General features: G+C 44.7%; 1 protein-coding gene across 1 annotated transcript in view; it reads left to right on the forward strand.

Moving 5' to 3' along the window:
- The window catches only part of LOC138567708 (tubulin tyrosine ligase 3-like), a 673617-nt gene extending 665362 nt beyond the window's left edge, over positions 1–8255 (forward strand). Inside the window, exon 20 of the mRNA XM_069646178.1 lies at positions 1347–8255. Coding sequence (XP_069502279.1) covers positions 1347–1564 — 218 coding nt within the window. The 3' untranslated portion in view covers positions 1565–8255. The remainder of the gene's footprint in view (positions 1–1346) is intronic.
- Positions 8256–12744: the final 4489 nt, after the last annotated feature.

A 12744-nucleotide genomic window follows, 5' to 3' on the forward strand; every position in this document is an offset into this window, starting at 1 on the left:
TGACAAATGGCATAAATGAGGGTTTCTGGCGGTTTTGCATGAAACCAAAGAGAATTTTGGCAACATAATAATGGCAACGGATCATTATGTTTGAATCACTTGTAGATAATGCACAACGGTCTTGGAGCAAACACTCAACATAATACTGAAATGTGTAACCATGCACCATATATTATTATTTGGACAGCTACAAGATGTGGCTGTGAGGATAAAATGCCTAAGATACTGGGACAAAGGGCTCAATTGAGCCAGAACTTCAGAAGAGCACATATGCAGAGTGGGAGCTAAGTAATAGGGTAAAGATGTTTGTGTACATGCCCAGTTGTCCTCAATGCACAGACATTCTTTGAAATTATATGTATATATATTTGATATGCTATATGCAGTTTTGAGCCTAACTAAATTCTCATGAAGGGTCGGTAATCAGCGATATTACAGTAGCAACCAGGGGAGAAGTGCTGACCAATCAGGTGGCCAGAAACATGGGTGAAATCCCACAGTAAACATTCACAACCTGTCTACCACCCAAGCAACTCCTTGGCTGTCTGCCCACTTTCCCTTCCCCTCCTCCTTCCCATCATCCCCTCCCCACTATGCCTCCACTGTTTTCTCCCCTAACCTTTCCTCACCTCGCCACCCGACCCCACTTACATGCTCCTCTCCTCCGGCCATGTCGGCTGCCGCCAACCACCATTGACGTAGAAAAGGGATTTACTCTCTTTTCTATTTGCCATAGCAGCAGCCATCTGTGTTAGCTCGGGTCAACCTGGGGTTGCCGTATGGGCGATTACCAGGCCTGTGAGCCCCCGCACCCCTGCCGTGTGTCACCAAAGAGCGAGTTGGTCCGTGGTGTGCACTGTATTTGTGAATAATTGTTCTCCACTTGTAAACAGAGGATCTAAAATCTCTTGGATCTTAAATTCAGGAGCATCTTCTGCCATGATACAACACGGGGGTAACGGGAGAGAATTACTTAATTGTGCTGGTTTTCGAGCAACAAGGTCAATTTGAAGCATTCTCTAATGCCTAGAAATCTCCAACTTTAGATTCACAGGACTTAGACTGAACTTTCCTATGAGATTCAGAGATATGCGTATATTCAGTACTCCCTAATCCTCTATCCACAATAGATAGATTGTTGATCTGGAGTTAGTTTTCTCATTCACCTTTTAAAGCAGCCCTTGGTATGGAAAGAGATTAGGGACATTCTTCTTTGGTCCACAACAGAAGTCTTTAGACTTTTTTTCAACGCGGGTGCGTCTTTTGCTTTGCAAACATTGTATAAAGTCGTTTTGACCTTCCAGTAAATCCTACTCAGTTGACTTTTTTCCCTCCTTATTTCACAGCTCTGCCGGAGATCCCCAGAATGCCATGCCTCTTCTGCAAGGGTGGAAGGTCGATGACAAGCTTGCATCAGCAATGTAGCTGTTCCAGACAAGGGGGCCACATATCCAAGACCCCACGACTGCAGTGGTCCAAAGCGGCCAGCTTGATCAAATTCAAGGATGAGCAAGGGCAAATGGCCGCACATGGGACAGCCCTGCTGACGTCTATGCTGCTCTGAGGCCCGGGGCACGGTGCCAAACAAAATGGCTGCATCCATTGGAGCAAGCGTCCTATCATCCTCAGAGAGGAGGCAGAGGAATTCTAAACACCAGAACAGTAACGTTTGTCCTGAGGGTGCCATTCAGTATAAGCTTGGGAGAGATGAGACAACTTAAGTTCTTCGAATGTGTGTATTATAATGCTTTCAGGGGCACTGGCATCGCCGATCACCATAGCACTACCCATATGATAAGGAATGTGTCCCTGGAAGACGGAGGCTTTCTAGATCAGGGCCCTGATGACTGCGCTGACTTTTGTGTTTCTACATAAACCCCACAGAGGATGTGCTTTAGGATTTCTATTACTGTCAACACTTGAAATATTTGTTATTCTGTCAATTCGTGAGCCACCAAAGCTGCTCGGGCACTCGCTAGAGGAGAAGGCAATTTACCAAGCTCAGAGTCAAGGTTTGTCTACCCAGGAATACCTTAAGAACCTTCTGAATTGAAGGTAGCCAGGAATGGCACGTAGGTGTCACTGAAGGAAGCTTCTGGTGGTTGAATCCTCTACTGACAATGACCAGCCCCATTGCCTCTTTATGTTGGTAGGTGTCCGTGTATTGGTTCACCTGACCCTCCCATGCACTGTTCCTTTCTACCCCTGAGCTTCCGGGGCGATCACCAGGATTCACCTTCACAAAGAATACTCAGGGATTACAGTCAAACAATAAAGGACTCTTGCTATTATACCATGATCCGTTATCCGTGCCACACATGCACAACCCTGAAGGGAAATGGGGATATCCCCGGATGGGCTGGTGCCCCCTGAAAGGTCATCCGCCCTGAGCCACAGTCAGGTGTCCAGAAGGTATTCTTGGCATATAAACGTAGTTTTTCTTATTTAACTGATTGTCTCCTGCATCAGGGTGCTCTATAATTATTCCCTAGACATTCATTCGTTTTTGTAGCGCTATCACATCTTTTCGATGCCTAAAATCTGGAACATGTATATTATTTTATCACACATAAGACCCTCCGGCCCTTTTATTTGTTTTGACTCCGGACTCTAAACTGAAGACAGTATTAAGTATGTCGCCTTGCCAAGATGCAATACATTACAGTCATGACTTCCCCATTTGCTCCCTCCCCTTGCAATAGAAACTGGGACTCCATTTGTTTTCCATTTGGTACCGAATTACTGTGTTGCCCATCAGTACACCCCGATCATTCTCAGTAATTACAGTCCATACTGCTACCCATTGTGTACACAACATCCCATTTGCCTTTCCTAGGCCACCTATAGCTTTATGCAGCTCTGGCACAGAGCTGCATAAATCTATAGGTGCAAAGGTATGGCACAGGAGTGGCATACCTTCTGCCGCATCCTTTTCTGCAATGTCATCCTCAGAGCTGTGACTATGCATGCTCAGGCGATATAGAAATGGGCTACATTAGACAGGTCCCAGTATTTGTATGGGTGATTATTGAAGGACCAGGCGTCATTTCAATCAGAAATGGCTTACAAAGAAGCCAATGGCAAAGAATGGAGGCAGTCCTAGGATAGGGTGCCGTTACATAAGAGCATTGTTGGATTGAGTGGCAATACAGGTAATACAGGGCTAAGAGTGGGAGCATATACCAGGAACCAAAGGAGATAATACTATATTGTCTCCTGAGGGCTTGAAACCTGCAGTCTGAACTGGTCTTATCTATCTTTGCTGTAGCTCAAGTAGTAGATTGATCAAATCAATCCTGGAAGACAGCTACACCTACACTCAGATGACCAGGCAGGCTTCCCCTTAATGCCAGAGTGGCCCCCAAGAGCTGCAATGCAGGTATGTTACAAACAAAATAAAATTGGTTTCTTCTTTCGCGCTTCATGCTGGATTATAGTCATCAAGCGCTGGACTAATTATCAAACCTGTGCTGCTCTGCGTTGTCTGGTTTCCAAGATAAGTGCTTTGCCCCTGAGTTATCCTCCAAACCCTCAATACCTTAGCACTAAAAGAAATCCGTAACGCACTGTAGCTGGATAGATGGAAGTATGGTACATCTGGAACACAGAGTAGCTGTAAAGATGGAAGCATGGTACTTCCGGAACACACTGTAGCTATAAAGATGGAAGCATGTTACATCTGGAGCACATTGTAACTGGAATGATGGAAGCATGATACATCCGCAAAAACACTGTATCTGGAAAGATGGAAGCATCGTACATCCAGAACACACTGTAAGTGGAAAGAAGGTAACATGGTACATCCAGAACACCATGTAGCTAGAAAGATGGAAGCATGGTACATCTAGAACAAACTGTAGCTGGAAACCTGGAAGCATGGTACATCCAGAACAAACCGTAGCTAGAAAGTTGAAAGCAAGGTAAATCCGGAGCACACTCTAGCTAGAAAGATGAAAGCATGATACATCCAGAACACACTGAAGCAAGAAAGATTGGAAGCTTGGTACATCCGGAACACACTGCAGCTAGAAAGATGGAAGCATAGTACATCCGGAACACACTGTAGCTAGAAAGATGGAAGCATGTTACATCCGGAACACACTGCAGCTAGAAAGATGGAAGAATAGTACATCTGGATCACACTGTAGCTAGAAAGATGGCAGTAAGGTAAGCCGGAACACACTGAAGCAAGAAAGATGGAAGCATGGTACATCCGGAACACACTGTAGCTAGAAAGATGAAAGCATGGTACATCCGGAACACAATGCAGCTAGAAAGATGGAAGCATGGTCCATCCGGAACACACTGCAGCTAGAAGGATGGAAGCATAGTCCATCTGGATCACACTGTATCTAGAAAGATGGAAGCATAGTACATCCGGAACACACTGTAGCTATAAAGATGGAAGCATGTTACATCTGGAGCACACTGTAACTGGAATGATGGAAGCATGATACATCCGCAAAAACACTGTATCTGGAAAGATGGAAGCATCGTACATCCAGAACACACTGTAAGTGGAAAGAAGGTAACATGGTACATCCAGAACACCATGTAGCTAGAAAGATGGAAGCATGGTACATCTAGAACAAACTGTAGCTGGAAACCTGGAAGCATGGTACATCCAGAACAAACCGTAGCGAAAGTTGAAAGCAAGGTAGATCCGGAGCACACTCTAGCTAGAAAGATGAAAGCATGATACATCCAGAACACACTGAAGCAAGAAAGATTGGAAGCTTGGTACATCCGGAACACACTGCAGCTAGAAAGATGGAAGCATAGTACATCCGGAACACACTGTAGCTAGAAAGATGGAAGCATGTTACATCCGGAACACACTGCAGCTAGAAAGATGGAAGAATAGTACATCTGGATCACACTGTAGCTAGAAAGATGGCAGTAAGGTAAGCCGGAACACACTGAAGCAAGAAAGATGGAAGCATGGTACATCCGGAACACACTGTAGCTAGAAAGATGAAAGCATGGTACATCCGGAACACAATGCAGCTAGAAAGATGGAAGCATGGTCCATCCGGAACACACTGCAGCTAGAAGGATGGAAGCATAGTCCATCTGGATCACACTGTATCTAGAAAGATGGAAGCATAGTACATCCGGAACACACTGTAGCTAGAAAGATGGCAGTATGGTAAGCCGGAACACACTGAAGCAAGAAAGATGGAAGCATGGCACATCCGGAACACACTGTAGCTAGAAAGATGGAAGCATAGTCCATCTGGATCACACTGTATCTAGAAAGATGGAAGCATAGTACATCCGGAACACACTGTAGCTAGAAAGATGGAAGCTTGTTACATCCGGAACACACTGCAGCTAGAAAGATGGAAGAATAGTACATCTGGATCACACTGTAGCTAGAAAGATGGCAGTAAGGTAAGCCGGAACACACTGAAGCAAGAAAGATGGAAGCATGGTACATCCAGAACACACTGTAGCTAGAAAGATGAAAGCATGGTACATCCGGAACACAATGCAGCTAGAAAGATGGAAGCATGGTCCATCCGGAACACACTGCAGCTAGAAAGATGGAAGCATAGTCCATCTGGATCACACTGTATCTAGAAAGATGGAAGCATAGTACATCCGGAACACACTGTAGCTAGAAAGATGGCAGTATGGTAAGCCGGAACACACTGAAGCAAGAAAGATGGAAGCATGGCACATCCGGAACACACTGTAGCTAGAAAGATGAAAGCATGGTACATCCGGAACACACTGTAGCTAGAAAGATGGCAGTATGGTAAGCCGGAACACACTGCAGCTAGAAAGATGGAAGCATAGTCCATCTGGATCACACTGTATCTAGAAAGATGGAAGCATAGTCCATCTGGATCACACTGTATCTAGAAAGACGGAAGCATAGTACATCCGGAACACACTGTAGCTAGAAAGATGGCAGTATGGTAAGCCGGAACACACTGAAGCAAGAAAGATGGAAGCATAGTCCATCTGGATCACACTATATCTAGAAAGATGGAAGCATAGTACATCCGGAACACACTGTAGCTAGAAAGATGGCAGTATGGTAAGCCGAACACACTGAAGCAAGAAAGATGGAAGCATGGCACATCTGGAGCACTCTGTAGCTATAAAGATGAAAGCATGGTACATCTGGAACACAATGAAGCAAGAAACATGGAAACATGATACATCCAGGACAAACTGTAGCTGCAAAGATGAAAGCTAATTACATTCAGAACACACTGAAGCAAGAAAGATGGAAGCATGGTACATCCGGAACACACTGTAGCTGAAAAATGAAAGCATGATACATCGGGAACACACTGTAGCCAGAAAGGCATAATCATGACACATCTGGAGCACTCTCTTGCTATAAAGATGTATGCTTGGTACATCCGTAGCAAACTATAGCTGGAAAGTTGGAAGCACTGTAAATCCGGAGTACAACTTGGAGAAACTTGGAAGCATGGTACATCTGGAACACCCTGTATCTAGAAAGATGGAAGCATAGTACATCAGGAACCAATTGTGGGTATGAAGATGCACGCATGGTACATCCGAAACATACTGTAGCAGGGAAGATGGAAGCCTGGTACAGCCAGAACTGAGTGAATTGGTATGGCCATTGGGACGTGCATGTCCATTGGACGTCAGTGAGTGGGTAAAGAGCCAAACAACATGCATTGGCTGTGTGCCCACCTCCTATCCCATCTATCTCCTATCCTTACTTCCCATGGCAAGGATTTGGCTTATAGGTAGCGCTTACACCTAATAGACAAAACAAAAAATACATTCTATAGACAGTGCCACCTAAAATACAAAACAACAAATAAATTCTCTTCTCACTGAACCAGACACGTACATGCTACCCTGAGAAGTTTGTTAGGTTCCTAAAGGCAGCATTGGCCTGATGCCTCGACAGGTCCCCTGCATGCATCTCAGAAGCTCTCAGGGAATCTCAGGGATATGCATCCCCCTTTATGGGGGCACCAGGCCTGTCTACATGGCTCCCACTGGCTTGCCAGACTGAATGGCTGCTAGTGCTTGCACAGTGCCAGTTGCAGGCCGGCTTCCAGGCCGTTCTCTGGCCTCATCAACCTTTTGCAGTCACTGTTCTTTCCAGCAATAGCTGCTGAGAGGAAAGGGAACACCAGATGTGCATCTCTGCACAAGCTATAGGAGACCACCGAGTCTGGGCGGGTCATCGGCCCACTCTAGCCCTCATCTGGACCCAGCTGCATTCTGGGGCGACGTTCCTCCTCCAGACTTCCACCGTCTTCCAAACCCAAGGCATTTTATGTTACATTATGGTCCTTGGATTTAATGCAGTGGTCACCAGCTGCTCTGGCAGATCTGAAAGAGCGGGGATTGGGTGAGTTTGGTGGGCAGAGAGGGAAAATGCAGCATAGCTTTGTTGCTGTGTTGTGATTCAACAGGGTGAAAATAAGACAGAACTGTGGGTGCATTATCTATTAAGAAAAGAACATTGCCGAGGTAAGTGACTTTTCAGATGCTGAACTCAATTAAAAACCTTCTTGTATTTTACTTTTTGAATATGTTTCTTTTATAATTCCAGTATAATCTGTAAGAGATTATATTAGCTAGGTCTATGTATGGATGCATGGATGGATGGATTTATAAAGAGCGAACCTAGCTGGGAAGCTACGGAGCATTGTCATAGTGGACACACATCCAGTAGGGTAATATGTAGGGTGCAAGGGTCTAAGCGCCTGACTGCTCCCTGGACCCTCATCATCCATTGTCAGGTCATTATCATGCATGATGTGTCCTCTCCACCTGTGACTGTCCTCAGATTGGAAGTGCCATCTGGTGACCACGGCCCTCTCTATGTCACATAGCAGAGAGATAGCCTATAGCCAACAAGACAGTCTACTAACGGGTCCCCACAAAGGAGGATGTTTCAACTTCATACCTGCAGAGGCCAAAAAGGGCGGTCTGAGGACAGTCAAAAAATGTCATCTTGCTGCTAAAATATCAACCGGTGTTGCATCCAGGAGCCGCAGTATTGCACCCACTTCCAGATAGAAGTGGGCGCAAATGCAGTCAATGTTCAAATCCAACAATTGGTGTTTAGACTTGAGCAACAGGACAGAGAACATCTCAGAGACCTCAACCCATGTATTGTTACTTAAGAGTTCCTGGGGAAATGGGGTTCACTTACAGTGGGATCAAATGACAGATGGACGTTTGGTTTTATGTTGAAGCTTTAAGAGTACAAATAGACTGTTAGATGAATAAAGTTGAGAAGCAATGCTGAGTCTCTCATTTCTTACTAGTGGGAACATTCATAGTTCTCATTGAAGCAATGTCAAGGGGATGAGTAGGCCAAGCCATGTGTATGTGTGCACCCAAGGAATCTTATAAAAGAGTCAAGCAACATCTAATCAAATGCACATGTGGTAGTTCGGAATAAGGAGACGGACAAGGGGGGATTGTAACTGACCTCCTTTTATTTTTCCAACACAAACCTGAGCTGTCCCTATGGCTAAGATTCTACTCTACTAAAGAGGAAATATCCAACGAAAGGGTGCTCGTCAGGGTGCTTTACAAAACAAAGAGTCCAGAATCCTATACTGACCTGAGTTCTGTCCCTACCACTATTAACAAAACATACAATCCAACAAAAGATGCACTTGGACCCTCGGCCTTCACAATTGAATGGTGGATAGTTATTTGGCCCCCACCCTGGTATGTATTTCTCAATAGGGCTCCTTGCCTCTGGTGCACTGTCTAAGGCTGAATGTCTTTTCAACAGGTCTTTCTTTTACACAGGTCTTTCTTTTACACAGTTCCTAACAAGTCTGTCTGTTCCGTGTCCTTCCTCCTGCAGTGAGGGTATCCCCAATACTCTTTACCAAGAAAGTTCTGGGCTTTCTGGCCCTCGAGGCAGTTTTTGGGTTCCAAGCCTCCTTGGGTTTTGGTTTCTCACCCCACTAAGGGGTCCTGTTTCCCTCACCCCCACCTTGGGGTTCTGGTGTCACTCACCCCGCCTTCTGGACTCATTTCTTTCACCCTGCCTTGGGGTATGGTTTCATTCACCCTTTGGGGTCTTGTCATGCTCACCCAACTTGGGGTGTTATTTCTTTCACCCCACTCTGTGGTATGGTTCCTCAGTATGCCGATTGTTGGGTGGCTTGTGTTCCGCATGGTTTTTCTTGGTCAGGCGTTCCTGGCTCCTCATCTGGCAGGGCGGCACTGCATACTCAGCCGCTGTTGGGTCTGCCAGTCCTGGTGTACCCTCTCCTATTCCTACCACATCTTCCAGGAGGAGGGGGTCTGCTCAGCTCTGGCTTAGTGGATGTCTTTCTCCTTTTTTCAAAGTCGACTGGTCTCGGTCCCTCTGTTAGGTGGTTGGACTTCCTTCGGCTCTCTCAAGCCTGGTGGATTCTGTGCACACAGAGTGTCAGAAACCATAGCAGCCATCCTTCCAGGAAGTTTGAAGTCATCAAACTTCAAACACTTCGACTCGGGAGGATAGCTCAGGGGCAACGTGCTTGCCTTGGAAGCAAGACAACAAGGAGCGACACAGGTTCGATCCCCGGGTCCGCGCTTAGAAACATCTGAGTATTAAGCACGTTATAAATAACCTATCATATCATATTCGTTTTAACTCCCATGTAGCCATCAAACATATTGGAATCTTGGGAATAGAGAGGATGACTAATATCCCTTTCTTGGGACCGCCTGTCCTCTAAGGGCACGTCTCCACAGTGGGATCCCGCTTGCCATGTCCTCGTGGGGGGAGAGGGGATATTAAGCTCATCAGACTCACCTCCCTAGTCCCAAAGGGGGTGGTACCTCCTAAGGCAGAGGGGACACATTTTATGGATTTGTCACATAAGATCTAAAAAATAATATGATTAAAAAACCTCTTGGTGCCACTGATCGGTAGGAACGGCTAATGATATATGTAACAGGATCTAAATGGTATATAATGGTCATTTCTTCGTGATTGACACCCCTCACAATGTCTCAGAGATGTATTACACAACAGGAGATTGTGCAGAATGGGTTTAGTATTAAAATGTTAAAGACAATATGCTTGCTGCTGTATAACATAAAAGAAATGGCAGCGTTATCCTTGCCTTAATAAAACCTAAAATTTAAGTCAGAAAACTAGCAAAACATTTGAATGGTCACAGGTTGGCCCCCCAATCCTCTCCCACTGTTAGAGGATTACCAGCATGAATACAAATCCCACGTTTCAAAATGTATACAAAGCCAGCATTTTATGGGTTGAAGCAATTGAGCCAATGCTTCTTAGCCACCTGTATTTCCCACTGTCCTTAGCCACTAATATGTATTTACTTGTGAAAGAACCTAGTGCTTCAAACAGAAGCACTGTAACAAAGGTCATTTGGTAGGCGGTGTAATCTCATTGCCCGGAGCTTCACAATAGTCGAGCAGTGGGTAATGACAATGAGACAGCAGGAATGGTCGCAGGAATTGTAGATTCAGTATGCAATTGACCCCATTTATAGTGGGCTACTGTAGAAGATTGGGTTAAGGAACGAGGGGGAGAATGGTGTCCACATTGACAACATGTGTAGCAACATTTAGAAAATCGAAGCCAAGCTGCGTGATTCAAGGGTATAGAAATAAGGGATTAGATTTATCTGATTTTGTATAGAATGCAAACATAGATAGAGGCGGCGTACAGGTGTGGACGAAGGACCTGCAAGGTTGTGGTGGGTGCAGATGGCACAGTTCAGTACTCTGGTTGGAAGGGGACATAGAACTAGAAGGCTGGGACAGAAATCCAACCTGCTCGGAACTAAGGCGGACAGCAGCGTCGTAGTAGAATCGTAAGTAACGTGGGAGGGGATGCGAAGGAATTCTATCTGCCCTATGCAGTGTGCTGTTGAAGTTCGAGTACCTTGTTAAAGATGAGGCCATCTCGTGAATGTTGGAGGATGGGGGAGGAGATCAAGACAAAGGACATCAGAAAGAGGGCTAAGCGGGTTGCACGGTATGTGGCCTGAAAGAGGAAAACTTTATTCATAGAAGCATTAATTATCAAGGCCATAAATATCAAAGGCTTCAACAAACTAATTGTGTGGTGCCTCAGGAAGTCTGGTTGAGTCCTTTTGGTTTGTATTATACAATGTTTATTATTTATCAGGTTATTTAGGCCCCTCTACTAGCAAGATATGATACGATAGGTTATTTATAACGCGCTTAATACCCAGAGGTTTCAAAGTGCGACCCGGGTTTCGAACCTGTGTTGCTCCGTTTCTTCTTGCTTCCAAGGCAAGCACGTTGCCGCTGACCTATCCTCCTGAGACAAGTGTATTTAGGTGTCCAGTCAACTGGTCGACTGCAATTTGGTCGACGCAATTTGGTCGAATGCCAAATGGTCGAATTTTTTTTTTTTTATATATATATGTGTTTTGTGGGTTTTCGTGTGGGGAAAAAAAGAAAAAAGAAAAAAAAGGGGGTTGGGGGGGGGACCCCCCCAAAAAAAAACAAAAAATGGGTAAAAAAAAAAAAAAAAAAAAATTCGACCATTTGGCATTCGACCAAATGGTGTCGACCATTTGACTGGTAACCGTGTATTTAATATAACTGTAATCAATGCCTTTACCTAGAGAACTGGAGGAAAGCTATTAATGGCCCTGATTACAAAAAAAAGGATCAAACTAAACCTGGCAAATTCTAGCCCGATATCCCTACTTTCATGTATTTAAACATGTTGTGTAAGGTCCTTCTAGTAAGACTCCAAAATTGAGCTGATGCAAATGATACCTTGGTTATGACCCAGCTAGGTTTTAGGGCCAACATGGAAACACATCCCCAGAGTTTGAACCTGTATTAATTGGCAGCCAGATCTATATATCATTTAAAGAGGAGATTTTCAATGTGGTGTTTACGGACCTGCCGCCAGCCTTCGGCTCTTTCCTCGAATTGTGTGTAGAAGACTTTGTCAGAATTATGGGTGCCACACGTGCTCCTTCGTATCAAAGTACACCCTTCATGACAGCAATAGTGCATACTTAGATATAGCAACAAGGGAAACGTGACTAGCCCTATTTCAGTGGAAAAAGGGGGCAGGGGCAAGTCTGTGTCCTACTATGACATTTTGTGGGTTAACTTCTGATATCCCAAATTTTGATGATATACAAATTCCAATTCTATCCTATTCTCATGACAGTGTCCTCATAGTCCGCACTCCCAATTCATTGCAAAAGCTGATCAGCACATAGGCCAAATGCATTAATGTCAGTTAATCCTGCTAAATCTGCAGTATTAATATTTGGGAAGAAAACAACATCTAAAATGAGAAACTTTTGCATTGTATGGACCCTATTTGAGACAGGTAAATCATCTGATTATTTGGGAGTTTGTTTCTCAGGACACGTGTCTAACTCTGCACGCCTAAAGAAGCAAGCAATCAAAATGAAACAGGCCATAGGAGGGATCGTTTACTTTGCGGCTAAATTTAAAGCACAACCGTTAAAGATGATACAAGCTTTTGACATTAAGGCACTGCATGATATGGGAATGATGGGGTTTAAAAGAGCTATAGAGTTTGTAAACAGCTGTTATCTTTACCCTAGTCATTACTAACTTTACCTCTACATAATGAGTAGATAAGGAGCTGGGGCTGCGCTACTTGGAAGACCAGATGCAGGCTGCACCTGTCACTTTACTTATGGGAATGATGTACACCACCAAAGCTAAGCTACCAAATGTACTCATAGCCAACCTGTGCAAAACTGAAAAGGGTATGACAATTCCATG

This window comes from Ambystoma mexicanum, chromosome 2p, assembly GCF_040938575.1.
Source record: "Ambystoma mexicanum isolate Mex_15411 chromosome 2p, UKY_AmexF1_1, whole genome shotgun sequence".
In the NCBI taxonomy this organism is placed as follows: domain Eukaryota; kingdom Metazoa; phylum Chordata; class Amphibia; order Caudata; family Ambystomatidae; genus Ambystoma; species Ambystoma mexicanum.